The following is a 21,248-nucleotide window of genomic DNA, read 5'->3' on the forward strand; positions in this document are numbered from 1 at the left end:
TATTTGGTGCTACGTTCTGCTGTCTGGTTTCCGTGCGGCTGGGACCTGGGGCTGGGAATGAATCACAGAAGTGGGTTCCCGGGAAGCCGCTGTGTGCTTGGAGCACCCCGGTAGGGACAGGTGCTCTGAGGAGAAGCCCGCTCCGGCACCCCTGCGTGTCCCTGTGCTAGCGAAGCCCAGAGTGCTCATGAACAGCTCCTGGCAGGGGACAAGGGGACATTTGGTAAAGTCCTCCTGAAGCTGCCAGGAACAGCTCGGGATGCAATGTGGCAGCTTCCTGTTGTTGTCTGGTGTTCAGCCCCGGCTTGAGCTGGGCCGGGCTCCGTGCTTCTCAGGGTGTCCCCACGTGGATCTGTCCAGTCCTCCTTTGTGCTCTAAACAACCCTCGGAAGCCAGTGGGGAAGGCGTTTCCTTATTTAAGAACAGGAAAGGCATGAGTAAGAAGCTGGGACTGAGAACAAAACAGTAAGCAGGGAGCTTCTGCCGGTGACTCTAACTCCGTCTCGGATGGTGGAGGGAGCCCTGTTCTCAGGGACCATCTGTCGTGGCTGGGAGCCTGTTGAGAGGTTATGCTAAGTGTTGTTGTGACTCCTGGTTTTTGATTTTTCCATGTTTAGTGTTTACAATAAGCCCACAAGGCCAATACTACTTTTAAAATAGTTTAATTTATTTTTTGAGAAATCCATGCATGTATACAATGTAGTATGATCATGTCCATCCCTCCTGTCCCCTCCAACTCTTCCCCACCCCCATGCCCTCAACAGGTCCCCCTTCCAACTTCATGCCCTCTTTTTCAATAGCCCACTGTGTCCAGTTCATGCTGTCTGAATATGCTCATGACTGTGGGGCCACCAACTGTTCCTCAGCTAGGACTGGGGCCTGGAGAGCTCCTCCCCTTCCGGGCTGGGATTTCACCTGGCTTGATCTTGAAGCAGTAATACTCTTCTGCCCTTTTGACAGCTGAGGAAATGGAGACACTCCTACCTAAGCTCACATCAACACTGAGTGGGAGAGTCAGGTTTGGACCGGATCTGCCAGACACTTAAACCCGTGGTTTTCACTGTGGTGCTATGCTGAGATTCTCTACTGCTGGGAGCCCCTGCTGGGACAGCCTTGCATGTTTCTGTCACCCAGGGACATCTTTCCCAGTGCTCAGATGCCACATAACTGGGAGAACTCTGTGTGTGTGTGTGTGTGTGTGTGTGTGTGTGTGTGTGTGTGTGTTGGCATGTGTGTAAGTGTGTGTGCATCGGTGTGTATGTATGTATGTGTGCATATGTGTGTACTTCTAAAAACAGCAAGCTGTTTTCAAAGTAACCATAATATGCAATGTTGCAATTCTTTAATTTCCATGTCCCTTCTGATCAGAATTGCTGATCTACAACCACAATCAGGAATGTCACGAGTCCCTGGGGAGGTCACAGCTACTATGGGATAAAGGTCAAAGAAGCTCTGCTCCCCAGGATGCTCCAGAGCATCTTCCTGGTGGTGATGAGAGGCTGCACTGGAAAGAGGATCTTTCTTAAATCTGTGAGGGAGGCTGTGAAAAATGTGCACTGGGTGATTGGTAGGGAGGGACTCTGTTCCTCCTCCTCAGCCCCACCTTCCTGACCGGTGGCTCTGGAGAGACACAAAGGAGTGACAGGCACCTGCTGCTCAGACAGGGTCACTTGCGGCCTCTGCTCCTCCACGCACTGATCTTTAGGGACACATCTTGTGATGATGTGACCCCTTCAGGAAAACGGTCTTGTTCTAACTTTTGTTCTGCTCAGGATGGAAATGATGGTGACACCCACGGTCCTCACCCTTCTTTTATTCCTTCTTTCTCTGTACTCTGCAGTATTTTATTCCTTCCTTCTTTCTCTGTACTCTGCAGTATTTTATTCCTTCCTTCTTTCTCTGTACTCTGCAGTAGTGGACCGAGTTTAGGGATCCACACAAGCACTTCACCACGGAGCCTTCTTCCCAGTCCTTAAAATCAGTCCGGCTCTCACTGAATTTCCTGGGCTAGCCCTGAGTTCACACTATAACTCAGGCTGGCTTTGAACCTGGGATCTTTCTTTGTGCCTCAGCCTCCGCGTAGCTGTGATGACAGGCCAGTGTCCCCAGGTCCAGCCACAGCCAGTTTTTTCTAAGTCTTAGAAGAGCTTGGATGGAGGGAGATAAGAGGCCCCAGCCCTGGTTGACATTTTAGACAGTTCACTTCCCCCTTTTACGTATAGTTACCAACTCCCTGCCTAGGCTCCCGTCCATGAGTTTAATCGTGTTCACTGGAAACAGATCTCAAGCCCAACCTTTCTGCCACACGCTGGCATTAACCCCTAAACACCTGTAGCAGACCCTACTACAAGTTAGAACAAGACCGTTTTCTTACAGCGATCTGAAGGGTCCTGCCATAGTGGCGTCTTCCTGCCCCTGCCTTCCAGAGGCCATGTCTCTTTCCCTGGCTCTCCAGTAAGCAGCAGTCAGATTGAGCCCTCTGCCCTCTGGAGAGGCCTGTCCACACCCCTTCCTTATGCTGCCCTCTGCTTTCCTAACGCCTGTGTACATTTCTGTGTGAGTGGCCTGTGTATAACCTCTCTCCTTCAGTTTCTCCGGAGGCTATGGAGGGAGCCGTGTTTATGTTTTTAGTACATTATAGTATCTACCATGGAAAAGGATGTGTAAGTGTGTGGACAATGAATGAATAAATGCTTGCAGAAATCAGAGGAGGAAGGTTTCCCACTCTGCCCAGCTGCTGAGGCCCGGAGAAGCAGCCTAGCACAGCCCAGGGGCTTCAGATGCAATGCTGGGGTCAGCCGCGCTGGCCAACTTCAAAGTCGTCCAGTCCCATTCCTTTCAGTTCTGTGGCCCAGAAAAGCTAGTTCATATCTCTGAGTCTCACTTTCATCATGTGCAAAATATGGATAAAACAATTCCATTGCAAATAGCTCATGAACCCCTATAAAGAACATAAAAAGAAAAATATTTCTAAATTTAGTGAGACCTTAAAACATATTTCCTCATTTTCCCCCCTTCCCCAATATGAGAGGATAAAATAGTTGTCCAGATAACCAATGTAGTTATTTTCCAAAGGAAAGAATGCAAAGAGACCATGGAAAGAAAAATGGGACTTGACATTAGAGCTGGAAAATAGATAAAATTAACCCAAAATATGAGCAAAAGGAAATTATCCCAATGATTTGAATAATAGAAAATGGAGGGAGGGCGTATTCCACCTCATTCTACTACCTGCACTTGCTTTGCCCTGCCTTGTTTTTTATTTATTTATTTCGTTCATTCATTCATTCATTCATTCATTTTAGCTGCTTGGTCAATAAGTTTATTGTCATTATGAAAAAAATCTTCATAGAAAATTGCTTTCTTCCTGAGATCTGAGGAGAGGTGTCTTCTTTTGAGCAACCCCATCTTTCTTCTGGGCAAGGGACATTTTGGGATGGTTCCTCCTCTTCACTTCTCTCTCAGTGTCTTCTCATGGGCTGGATTCTCTCAGATGGAGCATGAGCTCTCTTGTGCATTTCCTCCATCATGTCTGGAGTATGTTGTTCGTTATGTACCGAGAGAACTGTTTTTGTGAGAATCTTTGTCTTCCTCCATCAGGTAACGCATGTAGTCTGCAACATTCTGACTCATGATGTGCTTACAGTGTACGTCTGTGTTGAACTCGCTTTCAGAATAGTAACCAGGGATCGTTTGGCACTGTGAGGCATAGACAAGCCTCCATCCACAGCTTCCTTCAGGGCCCCAACACTTTATTACCAGTTGTAGTTCGGGCAAGACCTGCATCCAATAGCAAGTGCAGGCACCAGGCTGACCATCAATGCTTTCCACATTGTGTTCATCTCCAGTCACCTCCACTTGACCTTCACAGATCTTGTCCGTACCAAACCTATTGAGAAGCCTGCGGGCCAGTACAATGGCCGCCGCATAATTTGTCAGGTCAACTTTCACACCGTACTTTGGCAGTTCATGTGCACACGACTCGCAGACTATCATATCCTCTTCTATATGGGCGTATGCAACAGTATGATGATATCACATGAACTATCATCTTGTATTTGGGTGTGTGATACTTATTTTTGACCTGGATCACCAATCGTTTCTGAGCATCATCATCAGTTTTACCCTCTCACCGCCTTCTAAAGCTCACTTGGTATCTCTTAAGGTAGGCCTTATTCTTGACAAGTTTCACAAACCCCATCCTGCGGAACAGAAACCCCGCAATCGCAGCTCCACACAGGCCTGCAGGCCCAGCAACTCTAAGGGGGAAAAGCTATTTTTGATTTATTGATTCTTGTTTTTCATTTCTTTTCAGGCTCTGAAGATTATTTTTATTTTCAGGCCCTGAGTTACTATTTTCACAGGAAACTTTCTCATCTAAATCACTGAATTGAGTGGATAATATTGTTTTAATTATGTGTACTTAAGAACTAATCTTGGGGCTAGAATTTCACAAAATCAGAATCACACATGTGATCTTTTGTGCTTGACGTCTCCTGACCTGAGCAGTGGTTCTCAACCTTCCTAACACTGAGAGCCTTCAATCCAGGTCCTGGTGTTGTGGTGACCCGCAACAAAAAATTGTTTTCCTTGCTACTTCATAACTGTAATTCTGCTCCTGTTGTGAATCAGATGTAAATATCTGTGCTTTCCGATGGTCTTAAGTGACCCCTGTGAAAGGTTTATTCAACCCTCAGAGAGGTTGAAAGTCGCAAGTTGAGAGCCACTGGACTAGGTAGTATTTTCAAGGTTCACTGATGTTATGGAATGTGCCATGACTTCATTTTCTCTTCATGGATGAATCGTATTCTACAACATGGATATACCACATTCTGTATAGTCAGCTTCATTACTTCTACTTTGGGGTGATTATAAATAGTACTTCTGTGAACACTGTGTATAACATATTTTATGGACATTTGCTTCCAGTTCTCTTGAGTATGTATCTAGCAGTGAGTGGAATTACTGGGGCATATGATAATTCTAAACTGAAAAATTTGAGAGCCTTTTTACTATTTTCCACAGTAGCTACATTATTTGGATATTTGATATCTTACTCTTTAAGGCGGCTCATATCACTGCAACGTATTGGTCTGTAACACACTATGCAAAGGAAGCTGGGGTTTTACTCTGTGACATTATGGACCTGGTTTCTTTACTTGCTCTGCAAATGCCCTCTACAGCCCTTAAGATTTCTTTGCTTGCTCTTTAAAAGTCTTTATTATCCAGTTTGATAACTTGGAATGGCAGGTGAACTCATCAGAAAATATAAGACACAATTCTGACTCATGGTGCCCAAACAAACAAACAAACAAAAGCAGTCATAAGGGTTTGGTGTGCAGCCCAAGTGAAGAATAATTCTCATGACATGGCATGAGACCCCATGGAATAAAGAAAGAAAGGTCTGGAGAGAACGTTCAAACCCGTGGCTCCACTGCCAGCACCGAGCCTCCCCTCTGTCCATCCCGACCCAGACAGTTGGTAAGGTCATTTTTTCCCATCACTAGAATATTCTAGTCAGTTCCCAGTTCTATTTCAAATCACATCCTCCAAGTGCTGACTTAGGATTCTAGTGTGTATCTTATCTAGTGTTCATCTTACCCTTTCACAGGCCTGACTTGTCCTTAAAGGGGAGAGGCAATCTCTGTAATCGCTTTGTAGGCATCAGTCAGGCCTGCAGGGACACGGATACTGGATAAGTAGCTGCCTGGTGATCGAGGTCACCGCTCAGTCCCCTATTATCCTCAATGGAAATGCTGTGTGATGTCAGTGTGTCCAGTAACACTTCAACCAAACTTGACCTAACGGACCACAGTTCAGCTGGCCAATTTTAATTAGGAGTTTAACAAGGATGTGAGCAACTATTTCCAACACGTTTTTTATTAAATTCCTTATCAAAAGCCCTCCCCCAAACAAAGCAAAACAAAAAAACAACCCAGGAGTAATCCAGTTCAATTTCTACATTAATGGCTGTTGGAGAAAAGATGTCCAGCCTGACCAGCGTTTCAAGCTTTTCCCTAGCTGGAAACAAGCACCAGCACTTAAGCTTTTCTTTATCTCCCACATAGCAAGCAGTTCTTCTGCAAAGCCACAGAGCGCGTTCTTGGTGTCTCGGGTTCAAATCTCTTTCTTCAGTGCTTTAAAAATGAGTTGGAAACTTTCCTATTTGCATCACAAGAAAGTAAGTGAGAGAGGGCTCAGTTTCTGTTCTTGAATTGGGCCATTTTCAGCCTATTGGAGGAAATGCTCCGTGCCGTAGGGGCACAGATGAAGTGTTTATTAGCAGAATTAATGACTCAGCAATCATTCATTTCTTTAAGAGTTTTGTTCAATTGGCTTTTCGTGATGGATTTTGTGGCTTAACACTCTCTTTGTGGGTCAGTTGATTTTTTAAAAAATTTCTTTGCAGAAATTTATATCCAGCAAAGATTTTTAGAGCTCTTATATTTTATTCAAGAAAGACAAGATGTGTGTTTCAGATCTCAATCCAAGAAAAAAATTTACATTCTAAAGCATTTCTCTTTCTGTTCAATTTTCTCCTAAACTTCAATAAATGCAGCACACAGACAAAATGTTTTCCTTCTTGCTGCGGGTTGCAGGAATGAGGGAAGAAAGCCGCTTGGACAGTGGGGGCCGCCTTAGACGGCAGCTCTTGCAGAAACCCGGCAACACGTGGCACGTGGTGCCGAGCACTCAGTCTCTGGTTGCACTGCAGCAGCCTGCAGCAGTGTGCAGCAGCGTGCAGCTGTCTAAGCACTTCAAGAGAGCTCTTACATATGTAAGCACAGTGGACTATCATTATAAAGGGCTCATCCCACTAAAGCTCCGTAAGTGTCCTAAGCCGGTCCTCTCCCCTCACACTAACCACAGCTGGAAAGGCACTTGGGGCATATTTGTTTATCAGGCTGTTGCTGCTTCTGACCCCAATTATCTCAGCCAGTCCAAGTGAGCTCATTTACATATGTTAAGGAGGCAGCTTTTAAGCATGGCATGTGTGCTTACAAATTCCACTATGTTTGCACAATAAAATGATCCCATAAATCATTGATTTGCTTGAGAAAAACTAGGTTCTGGTTGGTGGACATAGTTGGTCTCTTCAGGGTATTGTCCCATTGACCTCTATAATCTAACTTGGAAGACTGCTTAAAAGTGATCTGTCGAACAATACGATTTTTTTCCTTTTTTTTTTTTTTGGCATAAAAATATGGATAACTTAGATTGCTTTTCTTTTAGATGGCTCTAAATCTGCAGTCTGTGAGAATGCTGCCCCCTCCTTTGCCCCGGGCTTCCTCTAACACCCACCCCTGGGAACCCAGGCACATACTAGTCCCTGTGATGCCTGCCCCTTCAGATATAACTAATGTAGTTCCCCGGCAATGATGTGTGTGTGTGTGTGTGTGTGTGTGTGTGTGTGTGTGTGTGTGTGTACACATATGTGTACTGGGTCTGCCTGCCATTGCCTTTATGTCTCAACAGCTTTGGGTGAATGTGAGGTTCTTCAAATACACCCTTTCCTCAGTCAGGGCTGCCCAGCACGGCCCTTGGACCTTTAGAGGCTGGTACTGCTGGGACTCTAAGGTCAGCGCTCGGGTCTCTCTCTGTGTAGATGGTGAGGGTTTTTGATTGTTTGTTTTTCCTGCCTGGCTATCTGGAGAATAATAACACCCCTGGAGTCCAAAGTTTAGTCTGTGATTTGAATTAGCTTGCTATATAAATTTTTGCCAAACTATTACATATATATTTTTTCAAGACAGGGTTTCTCTGTGTAGTTTTGGTGCCTATCTTGGATTTTGCTCTGTAGACCAGGCTGGCCTGGAACCCACAGAGATCCACCTGTCTCTGCCTCCCAAGTGATGGGATTGAAGGTGAGCGCCACCACCGCCCGGCTACATGTATACCTTTTAATTTGCAGACTCAGATCTACACTCAGCCGTTGTCGTATTTAATCTGCTTCTTGGGTTTTTGTTTGTTTGTTTGTTTTGCTGTTTTTTTTTTTTCTTGTGGGATAAGTGTGAAGCTTTATCCTCTGTGTTATTTGTTTTGCATACTTTCTTCTGCATTCACTGAAATCATCTCACATTCTCAGAACTGGATATCCTGTTGGCATCTGTTTGGTTCATTTCTTAATGTCGATGCCCTCTTTTAACTTCTGCTGTCTCCTGCCTTCCATTCTCTTGTGCCATCTTCTCAGCCTGGAGGTCTTTTCTGTGTTTGTTTTGTGTCCTAATTGAGTGCTCTGCACCTTCACCCACTTCTCTTCCCTCTGGTCACTTACTGCGGCCAGAGAGGTCCTGTTGAGATGACATCAGATCCTGGGCTCTGTGCTCAGAAGCTTCAGTGGCTGCCCAGCTCAGCAGGAAAGGCCAAGGGTCTTGCAATAACACAGGTCCCCAGCCCCTTCCACCTCCACCTACATTCCCCGTTCCCATTGGCTTTGACGTCCCAGGTCAACTCCTCCCTCGGGACATTTGCCTCCACTCCGCCTGGTCGGCCTGGCTATCTGTGTCCGCAGACGCCCACTCAGCTCATTCTTTTCCCTCTGTACTTTTACTCCAATGGCAATTTATCAGTGCTCCCTCTCCCCAACACCATCTCCCAGCCTCGCCTTTTTCCTAAAGTGCTTCCTGCTTCTTAGGCACATGCGTAGAAGTTACTTACACACTTAGTTTTGCCACCCCCACCCATGGTCCACCCTCGTTTCAGGTGCTCCTGCCCACCGTTAGCCAAGACCTTCAGCGCTGCCATCTTCAGCACTAGTGACTGCCTTACCCTGAAGGCGGGCTGGGTGGAAAGGAAGCCACGGGGCTCCTCGCCTGCTTTCCTTTTTCTTTTGTTTGTTTGTTTTCGAGACAGGGTTTCTCTGTATAGCACTGGCTGTCCTGGAACTAGCTCTGTAGCCCAGGCTGGCCTCGAACTCACAGAGCTTTGCCTGCATCTGCTTCCCCAGTGCTGGGATTAAAGGCCTGCATCACCACTGCCTAGAAGTTCTGTGCTCATGGGGCACTGCAGACAGACCATAGTAATGGGACGTCAGGGATGAACACACACACACACACACACACACACACACACACACACACACACACCATACATATCTCACTTGGTAGCATGTGTGCTCCATTGTCCCTTTGGACTTCACCTACAAAGTGTCACTTGAAAGACTGTATTGTTACAGATGTCACTATGACCACACCTTGCACAGGTTGCACACCCACAAAGCTGGCCCTGTCCTTACTATGACCTCACCAGTGGAGTGTGTTGCCACCAATCTCAGAAGTGATTGCTGAATGCCACAGAGGGAAAATAATGTGCCCAAGGCCACTGGGCACAGAGTGCTTGGAATCCAAACCCAGCCCGTGAATGAGCAGGCTTCCTGTGTGGCCAGTGTGACTTTAATGTAGTGTTGGTAAGAGGCCAGACAGGAAGTGGGGTCATTTCTGCTCAACTGTGTCACCAATCCTGGACAAATGTGCTCTGTGACTTTAGTTTTCGTCTTCGTTAATGCCTCTTTAGTCATACAAATTGCCGATTTTCACAGTGAAGAGTGTGGGTGGCAGTCCCTCCTAAAGCTGTCCTTTCTGTGGTCACAAAGGGAGTGATGGCTGTTCGTGCTGCCTGTCTGACTTGGCTTGTCCCTCGGGTGATGACTGAAATGTCCCAGAAGAATGAGAAAAAGGCTGATTTCCGGGACGGTGCCAGGGCGTAATGGGGAGGCTGAGAGGTCAATGAGGGTAGGGAATGCAGGGTTTTCATATCTTGCAAAATTCTGTAACCAATAAAGAGAAACTTTTAACTCTTTATGTAAACCACAACACCAGAATTTCCTAAGAATGATTAGGCAAAGCTAATGACTGAACAGCACTGTCAAAGATGTGTGGACCTGGGCACCTACTTCTGCTGTCCAGTGAGGCCATATCTAGAAGGGGCAAGGTGATGATGCCCTTGCCATAACAGATCCCGCCACATGAAGTCTGACATCAGACGAAGCATAAATTATCAAGAAAGAGATTACATTACACATACAAGGCAAGATGTAGTACCATGTCCGTTGCATCAGGACTTCTATAAGAAGTACCAAGTGTTAACAAGCATGGGGAACTGCACATGACTTCCGTGGACATGTGTGCTTGTCTATCTCCGTGTGAGTGTGTGTATGTGTTTGGGCACTTGAAGGGAGTGTTTTTGCTTCTGTATGTGTAGTGTGTGTGTGTGTGTGTGTGTGTGTGTGTACACTTGAGTATATGTATGTGTATGCATCTGTTTACTTACATGGACATGTGTACATACCTCCATGAGTATATGTGTGAATGTGTGTGTTCATGCATGCATACAAGCACTTACATGGATATGTGTTCACATGTCTTTTTTGTCTCTGTCTGTCTGTCACTGTGTGTGTGTGTGTGTGTGTGTGTGTGTGTGTGTGTGTGTGTAGTCTGGGAGATTACCTTAACCTTCACAGAATGGAAGACCCAGCTACCCAAGGGTAGAGTCTGTGACTTTGAACTTGTACCAACCTGATTCTTAGCTCTTCTGGGGTGTCCTAATACGTACTTCATCCAGTGATGAGGAAAGTGAGGTGGTGATGGTGACCAGGCTGGAATGGTGGCTGACCCATGATTGGCACTCTGTAAATGGTGACAAAAAGGGAGTGAGCGAAGGTCACCGAGGCAGCTTCATCAAGTCAGTGGTGCTCAAGTCCTTCGCAGCTCGCTTTCTCTTCACGGTCATTTTCAGTTTGGATCTTGGCAAATACTTGTAAGCGATTGTTAAATTCATTTTTTATCTAAGAGATTAAGTTTCTTTTTTAATTTTAAAAGGAAATTAAGAGTTGGATTTTTCAGTCAGTCTGGTTGCTTGTTTAATGATTGTTTAGAATTTGGCTTTCCTGTGGTGGGCTGTCAACATTTGTCCCTTGAGTGCTGTACTTGGCTCTGGAATGTTCTGCGGCTCCTGTGTTCCAGGGTCTAGGTTGGGAAGTGGTAGAAATGGTAAAGGTGGAGCGGAGAGGGAGGTCTTCTGGTCATAGAGGGTGTGCCCTTCGGAGGATGCCTCTTCTCTGGGACACAGCCATGAGATGGCATGCATTCTCCACCACAGGTCTGAAAGCAGCGGTGCCCCTGCCTGTGGATGAAAACCTAGAAATAAACTTTCCTTCCAGGGAGGTACTTACGTCCAGGTATTTATTACCGTAAGGGACCATTGGCTAAAATGCTTAGTATTCCTCAAATACTGCATTCCTACTTAATGTCACTGTTGTGTGACTACAGACGCCATAACAAGATGTATACACACAGAGTGCACACACACTCCTTCCCAAGAGAGCTCATAATCTTTTGCAAAAATAAACACTGGAGTCTGGGTTTTGGTGGCAGTAACTATCAGGGAGAGAGCGAGCGAGCTTTGCCATGAGGCATTGCAACCCTACCTGATAAAAATTGGTTGCTCTATGGCTGAAAAACTGAACTTCTACCTGGGAGACAGGAAGGAAAATGAGACAGCCGAGAGTAACTTGTTTCTCAAAATGCCCTCTAACTAGTCAGAGCTGTCTCAGAGAACGTCTCGTGTGCCTGACATTAGGCTGAGGTCTGTAAGACTCTATCTAAAATGATTCCTCAAACTCCAGTAATAGGCTGTAGAAAGACAACGGATTTTATGTTTGCTCTCCTCATCCTCTCCTCGGCGGATTGTTCATAGCGACCTTTATAAAACTACAACAACCGTTAGGCATTGTCCTGACTATAGCCTTGTGCTTAGATCCAAACGCAGAACTGGCTCCCGAGGACCACAAAGGAGGCCTTGGAAACAAGTACTCAAATCCCTCTCCCCTAAGGACTCCAGGACAAGAGCTCGGCTGGGCATTGAGTGGGTGAGACCATTTACCAAAAATCCTGAGTTGTCTGCTGAGCCCTCGAGAGTTAGTGGGCCCCCGGGGAGCCAGACAGGCAGGGATGTGTCTCAGATGGTAGGGGCGTTTGTAGTCATTGTTTTCAGTAAATTTTCATTAAGGTTGTGGTAACTGCCTCACAGATCGTTATTTTGGCCAATGGAGAGTTGTAAGCATTATTTTTTCAATGTGATGCCATGCACATAGCTGTTTGCAAATCTTATGCTGTCTTCCAATTTTGTGGGCTGGATAGCTGGACTGGGGGTCATCAATCACCAAGGGAGCTGGCTGTAGCTCAGACCTTGGAATCTGGGTCATCAGACCAGCAGTGAAGGCCAGGTGTCTGCATTTCAAGCACTCACAAGGACATCTGTCCCTGAGGGATCTACAGAACGTACTTGGGGGTGGAAATAAATGATATGCCTTCATGTATATATTGCCTTCAAGCACATAGCCCCATTATGGGTATGAAGCCATCACTATGGAACCATAAGAATCCCAAATAAACTGTGCTTTTAAAAATGCTGCATGTGTGGTGTGTAAAGTGATCCTTTCATTCCTATTATCAGAGAGATGTTTAAATAAACTAACAAACCCAGACACTTCCTGAACATCTAGTCCATATCAGATGGTCTGCTGAATATAGGAAATAGACACTGACTGCACACTGTTGGAAACAGGTCATGGGGGCTTTGAGATGCAGCCAAGGACTTTAGAACTCAGTTTCAGAATAAAGAAGTAGCTTAGATTGAGAGTCTAGCCACGCCACCTCTGAAGTCCAGCCTTGGCATGGCAAGGCATAGCATGGCGCAGCATGGCGAGTCCCTCTGATCTCCCACACACCTAAGCTTGTACTTCCTCTGCCGCCTACAAGCAGCCAGCTACTTGATACCTTCTGTCCCATGACCTCTGCTGGGAGAGGTCACTCACACCCTACCCGTCCCAGCCAGTCCTTCCCTCCCAACCCGTCCCAGCCAGCTCTTCCTCCCTGCCCGTCCCAGCCAGCCCTTACCCACCTCCTATCCTGACCTCCCGGCTGGGGCTCAGACCTGCCTGTGCAGTGTCCTCAGCGCCGTCCTAGTCTCTCCGGGAGTATTTGTGCTTCTTTTTCTGTACTGTCTGCATGACACCTGCCATTGGCCAGCATCCCATTAGCATCTGAGGTGGGGGAGACAGATGTGGGCATAAAGTAGAGACAAAGTAAGAGACTCATTCTCTGGGGGTTTTATCTGTGTGTGTGTGTGTGTGTGTGTGTGTGTGTGTGTGTGTGTGTGTGTGTATGTGTGTATAAACACATGTGTGATGTGTGATCTATGTATGTGTATACGAATGTGTGCACTGTGTGTGTGTGTGTGTGTGTGTTTCTACTGGATTCTGCTAGAGAGGCCACCGAGAGGTGTAGAGATGTTACCTGCGCACTTTAGGGTCCTAGGGCCTGAAAGGGTCCTGGCGTCCCTGCCTTACAGGTGTTTGTGCATCAGCTCAGCTGTGGAGAGGGCTCTTCCACAGCGCCTGTTTCCGGTGGTGACATTTTCCACTTAGCGGGCATTTCTATTCAGTGATGGATCTTGATTTATTACCAAGAGTGGAGGGGAGAGGTTGCCAGCCTTTTCTCTCCATCAATATGGTCTCTGTTCCTTGGTCATGATGGACAGTCTTGGCTTCATTTTGTGAGTGGAAGAAAAAGTAGCAGTGAGCAGGTGAAGGTTGAGAGGAAAGCGGCATGTAAAGCCCTGGGTCAGTGCTGTGTTATGTCTCATCCCAGTGAGAGGAGGCTGAGGTATTTCACTGGAAATCATCCTTAGAAATTCAAATAAAGAGCCTTTCTCATGAACCGCTTCAGTTTTCTCTCCCCCTCTCCTCCCAGCTTCCAGTGTAAACAAGCAGATATCTCTGCTCACTTCTGTTGAAGCATCTGGCCCTAAGGCAAAGTAGACAAAAAAAAAAAAATGGTTTTATTCTCCCACATTCCAAAAATAACTTGAGCAGTCGCCTCTGATTGTCTTGAGAGTGCAGAGTGGACGCTCTTATCCTAAAGTAGCAATGCCTGATGGGTAGGGGGCTTCTGCCACAGGGCTGTTGTTTAGCAGTGAACTGCTGGTGAGTCATCCATGCTGACTGCAGTACAGATTCTTTCCATGGAAAACGTGTGTGTGTGTGTGTGTGTGTGTGTGTGTGTGTGTGTGTGTGTGTCTAAGCCACTGTGTAGTAGTTTTCTGTAGAGAAAGTGTCTCTGAAAATGAATGGACTTTAGAGGTGTACAGGTATGTTCAGAACTTGCAATGAGACCAGCTTGGTGTGGTAAGTGTAAATGTCAGAGTTCACAACTGTCACATGGACTAAGGAGGGGATGGGACTAGTGACATTTACAGTATAAGGTGCACCTAGGAGTGATTGGGCCTGAGCTAAAAAAGCAAAAGAATTCACTGTGATGTCCAGCAGGGAGGGAAGGGGAGGGGTGGGGAGGAGTGTGCTGTTTCCTCCACTCTATTTTTTCTTTATTTATTGTGCGGTGCTGGGGTTGGAACCAGGTCTGCAGTCCCACCATTCTTCAGCTTTCAGCTGAATAACAGGAGATCCTCCGAGAGCCATGCTCAGGTGCAATCCTGATCTATTTACGCAGCAAACGTAACAGCACACACACCTGCTAGGCGCGCCGATGGAGCTGATTCCAGCTCTCTGCGGTTGATTCTACTTGTCAACATCTCTTTAACGGCTCAGGTGATTAGGGCAGGCAAAGTAGCCAAGTGCAGATTTAGCCATGAAAAGTCAGGGAATGCAGAGAGCTTGTCTCCTTCTGTGATGTTCTTGAACCGTGGCATCCCTCTGCGCTTGGCTCATGTGTGTGAATGGAGGCTAGAGAAGCTACTTCTAGGCTTCTCGGTGCTTATATTCCAGCTGGCCACTGACAGAACAAGTGTGACCCAGCCCCAGGGAGGCTCCAAGGTGGCAGGGGTAGTGTGGATGAAGCATGTCATAGAAAAGACAGCGCAGAAGCTGTTGGGACTTAGCCGCTGTGATTTACAGACGGAGACATTTCAAGCTATCAATAGTAAAGCCCTGAGTCACAGATGTAGGAATGTCACAGCTGCTCGGGCTCTGATACTTCTACTCACCAGAAGGTCAGCAGTCAAGACCTGCCCAAGACGACGATGAAGAGATGGGTGTTTCTCTTCCTTCTCCCCAGCCCACCAGTTTAGTTCAGCCGTCAGGGGCACCCTCTGAGTCAAAGCCGCGGCAGGTTGGGCGGCTCCATTCCTTTCTGTTCCCCTGGCTTCTTAGACCCAACACGTTAAAATATTTGCAGTAAATACAGTCTAATACTGGCTGTGCATTCTGGTTCTGAAAGATGTGTTGGCTGGCCATCTGCTCGTCTCCCTGAGTGGTGCAACGTCTGGCTTGTCTCCTGCTTATCGCGTCTCTCCCACATGTATACAATGGGCGTGTAAGACACATGGCGCTGGATCGGCAGATAGGTGCTCGGAGGGGGTGGGCCGCAGCTCTGTGAACCAGGAAGTCCTCTGCGGGCAGACCTGCCAGTGACCGGATAGGTCACAAAGCCAAAGCCAGGCACTGCCCTCCCCACACGGTGCCACCTTCCCTGCAAGTCAAGTCAGGCCAGTCCTGGCTGTGTAGTAGCAGCCAACACTGCTTGCCCATTAATTGTGGCTAGGGTTTCTCCTCACAGATGTCCAACCACACCGTTTAAGAGGAAAACGCTGAAGAAACAGAGGGAAGGAAGAAGCTAGGATCTTCCTCAGCAGGATAAGTCAGATTTTAATTTTGATCAGGGATAAGGAACTGAATCCTGAAAGGCCCTCAGCTAGAGTTTTCTCTCTCTCTCGGTCTCACACCCCTCTTCCTTTCTCCTGCCCCAATTCAGAAAAAAAAAAAAAAAAAGTGTGTGTGTGTGTGTGTGTGTGTGTGTGTGTGTGTGTGTGTAAAATCAAACGGCATTATTCATTTTTTTTTTTCCAGAGGAAAATGAACTTGGAGGAGCCTCGGCATTATTTTTCTATTAAGGCCAATTTTGCTTACTCAGTTTGCCTGAAAGAGGCTGTAATCAGGATTGAAAGCAGCTGTCATAGGAAACTAACAAGCTAACAAATGACGAGTTTACTTATGGGAACAGTCCCTGGCTGTGTGTGTGGCTTGGCCTCCCTCCTCCTTCGGCAATCATTTATCAGACCCTGGGAGAGGAGCCAGGGCTCCGGAGCGTTTTCCCGGGCGTCAGGAATGCAAGGTGGTGTCAGTGACCGGAGATCAACACTGGAATTTTGCATTTGCTACCGCAGCAGCTGGAGCGAGTGGTTTCATCCAGACGACAGCGTCCGGGAGCAGGGCGCGGCCGTCGTGCGGGCGGGCGTGGGAGCCGCGGCGGGGGCGGGACTTCGCTAGGCTGCCCCGGACTTCGCGTGTGGGTGCCGGGGGCGTCTCCTCGCAGCCTCCGCCGCAGCCGATCGGTCTGCTGGCACGCCTAGAGTTCATTCCTGTTGCTTTCGGTGCCCTCGGCCAAGGACCCCGTTGCCATGGTGAAAGAGAAAGGTAATTATAAATATCGATCACCGTGCATGCTTGCAGAAGTTGCAATGGCCCCGCGGCGCTGGGGCACCTTATGAGCAATGATCAATCGAAATCCGGGCAGACATGTTCGGGGAGAGAATCTCCGTAGGACAAAGTCTGGGTTTCCGCGGAACCTAGCTTCCAAATCTCAGCCCATCGCAGGAGAATTGCACAACTGGACTCAGCTCAGGGTGCGCAGAGCTTTTGATTAATTGCCAATGGATTTGTGATTTGGGTTGAGAGTTGCCGTCCACCTCCCACCCAAGCCTCCGTTCTCTTTGCTCCATCCTCCATCAATGAGTTCACTAAGATTTGTCACGAAGGGTCTTTAAACCTGGGTGGGGCTGTGAGTGGACAAGCCCAAGCCTAGCTAGTGTGGCTGAGAGGAGCCCCTGGGTGTTGGAAGGGGTTCAGGATTAGCTTAAATTATTCCTCCCTACACCTTCGTAAAGGATGCTCTAAGCAGCCGCACAAGAAGAATGTGAAAAGAGGAGGGAGGGCGTGGCCTGCACAGGTGTGTATTGTTTACCTACTGGGCGTGGCCCCGAGATTAAGATAAGCCTTTTAAATTGAATTCTATTTAGTTGGTTTGTTTGGAAAATGCAAAAGAACACAACAATAGCTTGCTTTTAGTCATTCAAGTACTATGTGATCCAGCTAGTATTTTAAAAGTAAAATGTAACAGAAACAAAGCCGGGAAAGGGGGAAGCCCGTGACCACTGTTCTCTCATCCTCCATTTTCAATGGTGGGCGGCTGTCGCTTTAGACCCCTCTAGAGTGGAACTGGGTTCACAAATTAGAAGTGACCTTATCAGAGCTCCAGAGGACCTTCTGTAGGACCATCCGATGGCCATTTTTCTGACTTGATTTTTTTTTTCCCCTTGACAATGTTTTAGAGAGTGTCATCAAATGATAGTCTGTTGTGAAGGATCACTTCAGTTCTGCTGTCCGGCAGGCTTGTGACTGTCATGGTGTCTCGTGTGGGACACTGTTTCCACCACCACTGCCTTTTCAGCCTATTTTGCACGGCCTCAATGACTTCTTTATGTCTACTTTATAGGTGTGAGATGAAGTGCTGAACTGGCTTTGGCTGGAATTTCAGCTTGGTTTGGCAGACACCACTGTGCCTCTTGTTAGTGTTGAGGCTGCACCCCCAGACCAAGGGTCTGCTCTGTGCCCTGCACCCCTGAGGTTCACTTACTTTTGCTCTGATCTTTCTGTGAAAAAATGGTGAGGTGATTTGGTATGAAGAAGAACGCTTCTGGTGGTGTTTCCTTTATTTTGGTGTAAAATCCAGACATTGGCATTTGCCGGACCCTGGGTTGTCTTCCATGTACCTTCCACCTAACTAGAAAAAACATGACCCAGATCTCTGTTGCTAATGGATCTGTGTCCCAATGTGAGTAATTTATTTATGAGTGGTGGAGATTTCGAAGCCACTGGTCCACTCTGTTCCTGTGGGGCTTGGGGCAGCAGGTCAGGGCTTTTCAAATGGCGTCTTTCCTAAGCCTCACTTAGATGACCGATGTCCATGCTTGGGCACTCTCGTTGGAACAGTCCGGGCAGGCTCCCAGGAGGCCACATGCTAGTGTTATCTTAGCCCTCAGCCGCTGATTAGAGGCTGTTCTTTTCATTTTGAGGTCTATGTCCGTCCACGCTGCTGATCCCTGCTCTGACTACAGCGGTCAGCCAACAGCAGGGAAGGTGGGATTCTATGGGTGGTTACACGAGCTTCATGGAGAGACTTCATGGAGAGACTGGAACTTCCTTAGTTTGTAAAGTGAAATGGGCCCCGGGAGAGTGTGGTCCAGGCGTTCATCCTGGAAATGAGCAAGCTAGGGATCAGAAAGGGTAAGGAAGCGGCTCAAGGTCACACAGCTAATAACTGGACTATATGACGTGGTGTCCGGTGTGAACATCTGAGGCCTCTGCTGCTGGGGACCGAGAGCCTCCCAGCAGCGCCGCCACCTCCATCTTTTAACGTTTCAGCCCTGGGTTCAGCATCTGCCCCGTCCATGCTCCGACTTTTCAGAGCTGCCAGGGGACCTGGCATTTTTGCATCTGGAATGTTAACAATACCCCATTCTTCATGCTCTGCCCAGACCCCCTGAAGCTGATGGGGACCCCCTAGCAAGCTCTGGTCACTGTGGTGTCCACGCCAAGGAGCAAGGCAGGCCTCTGGCCCCCTGCTGACCTCACTCCAGTGTCTAAGGCTGCTTTCACGTTATTTCCTCAGTCTCTGCCCAGGGGGGCTGGGGTTGACATGGCTGGAGAGCAGGCCTCCACTCAGCCAGCATGGCCCGCCAGTGCAGAGCTGGCCGGTGCAGACCATCCGCAGCTCACATCCTTGGCCATTGTTATCTTTGTTCTCCTGACCAGATGCCCGTTCGCTCGAACTTGCAGGCACTAATCGATCCTAGAATCTTGATGAAATGGTTGTTTGCCCCGATGTGTTCAAGGACGCCTCATCCTCGCTGCATCGTCTAAGAAGCTCCAAAGGGTTTTGTGGGTTTATCGGTCAATATCCGTCTTCCTGGAGACAACACAAACACTCACCATCTCAACCCCAGGGATACACTATACTCCTTTAAAAGCTGTGACTGGCTAACTGACATGTGTTCTGGCACAGTTTCTAAATGAATCTGTTTCTTTTTGTAAGTTTATTTGTTTGTGTGTTTGCTTGAGGAAAAAACAATAAGTAAATCCCAGAGATAAAGTTACAGACATATCTCATTTAAATAATAAAGGATGATTGTGGCTTGGAAACTGTGGCTGTATGAAAAAGTAAGAGTTTAGATGCAAAAGTGGCGTATTCAGGTTAATGGAGTTTTAGACTTGGGCTCTTATTTTTTTTTTGTTTATTTTTGTTTTTGTTTTTGTTTCCTGTAAGAACAGAGGTCTCAATATTCATTCTCCTACAAGGGAGGGATGTCTGCTCTCTACCTGACAATTGAGAGTGGGGAGAGTGTACACATCTCTTTTTCTCTCACGCACGCACGCATGCACACACACACACAGAGCAGATGTCTCTACAGCACATCTCTTGACTGCCTTCCTTACCATTCAGTTGGCTCCTTCTTTGTGACCCTGTCCTGTGTTGCAAGGTGTTTAGCAGCACTCTGGCCTCTCTCCTGCTAGACACTGGTGGCTTTGACCTTTCACTTGTGACAGTTGAAAATGTCTCCAGACATTGCTAGACATCCCCAGGGGATGGAGGTGGGGGGGTAGTGATGGGGTTGGAAGGGCGACAAAATCAGTCTAGTTGGGAGCAGTGGGACTCTGGGATTCCTTGGGCATAAGTGTCTTTCAGGTTTAACTAAAGGAGTCTCCCCAACACACAGGGAGAGGTGTAGACTCCTCGCGGGAAGGCAGCTGAACCAGCACCCCCGGGAGCTTTAGCACAGACAAGGGTGGGGAGGGCCGATGGCTCTCTTTCCCGCCTCATTTCAGTTGCTGAAAATGGACTAGGTTCCCAGAAGCGGTTGTGGCTACACAAGTGCCCCAGCTCTGTTCTTCCTCACTCCGTTTAGCACTCACCAATCCACTCCTCCTGGGAACTCCTCCACACCCACCCCGGCACCATACCCAGCCTGCACTCTCTGGGTTAGGAAGGTCCCGTGTACTCACGGGACACGACGGCTCCCTTGTCTCTTGGCCATCTACCATTGAAGTGAAACAGGCTCACACGTGACTGAGAGTGGAAGAAGTGTCTAAACTGAAGCTGGGCTTCACAGCATTCTGATCGGCCATCTTGGAGCCGATGGCTCTTGATCTGGGCCTTTAAAGGTTGGGGATATTTAGATATGTGACAAGTCACAATGGAAATAAGATGCTAGGCTTGAGAGAAGCACCCATCTAAGAACAGATGGGACCTGGTCGGAGACGTGAGGAGTAGGGTGAGGGGCTGGATAAGTCAGTCTTTCTGGGAGTGCCTAACAGGACACACACACTTGGTGGCCTAAATAACAGGAGTCATTGTCTCAGTTCTGGAAGATGCAAGTCCACCATCAAGAATTCTGCAGAGCTGGGGCTTTTTCTGAGTGGGTCCCCAAGGAAGACTATGCATCGCCCTGGATTTCTAGTGCTCTGCCGGCCTTTTTGGCCATCCGTTTGCTTGTAGACTCACCATAGCATCTCTGTCCCCACCCTGTGTCGTCCACAGTGTGCATTCCCTCTCCATAGTCCCCACTTTCTACAGGGGAACTAATGAGAGAGGAGGACCTTTTAATTTGACTGCCTAAGTCGAGAGCCCAGCTCTAAATAAAAGCCTAAGGTCCTGAGGGTTTGACATATGAATTTGCTGGGGCTGGAGGTTGCATGTGACCAGTCACCCTCGGCCTCTCACCTAGGTTAGGTCTGGATAGGGCTCAGGAGGGGTTGGAGAAGACAGGAGAGACGAGGTAATCGGAGTGGGGTGGAAAAGAGAGGAGAGAAGTTCATTTTAATAAGCCTTGAACCAGTATCAGGGATAAGGCACTCGGGTATGATTAGAAAAGTGTGGCCCAAGTGGTCCTTCCTGTGTGGGATGCTGAGCTCTCACAGCTTACAAATCCAAGCGTGCCCAGTGACATTGTGACAGATATTGCATCTGCAAAGTTCTCACTGGAGAACTCCATAATTGTGTTACCAAACAACAACAATACCTCATCAGGTGTAGGTTTGTGATGCTGTGTTGGGCGGCATCCATAGCTATCCTGGGGTGCTGCACTCTTCAAGGTTTTAGAAGTGGCTCCATCATTCCGTTGGAGGTACCTTAGATCTTAGGTGTCCATGAAAAGCTGACACTACACCTTCCTGGTCG

General features: G+C 47.6%; 1 protein-coding gene and 1 pseudogene across 19 annotated transcripts in view; one reads left to right on the forward strand and one right to left on the reverse strand.

The window, feature by feature from the left end:
- Positions 1-21,248, forward strand: part of Ablim1 (actin binding LIM protein 1) — a 294,059-nt gene that overhangs the window by 120,969 nt on the left and 151,842 nt on the right. For 2 of the 19 annotated variants that reach the window (XM_028880961.2, XM_028880967.2), the window contains exon 1: positions 16,036-16,429. The exons of 15 other annotated variants lie outside the window; for them this stretch is intronic. In XM_028880961.2, the coding sequence (XP_028736794.1) occupies positions 16,414-16,429 (16 nt within the window). In that variant the 5' untranslated portion in view covers positions 16,036-16,413. Of the gene's footprint in view, positions 1-16,035; positions 16,430-21,248 lie in introns of those variants that run through there. 2 more of the 19 variants (XM_028880965.2, XM_028880956.2) reach the window with 2 other exon arrangements.
- On the reverse strand, positions 3,292-4,318 carry LOC114701051 (annotated as a pseudogene).

This window comes from Peromyscus leucopus, chromosome 1 (assembly GCF_004664715.2).
Source record: "Peromyscus leucopus breed LL Stock chromosome 1, UCI_PerLeu_2.1, whole genome shotgun sequence".
Lineage (NCBI taxonomy): Eukaryota > Metazoa > Chordata > Mammalia > Rodentia > Cricetidae > Peromyscus > Peromyscus leucopus.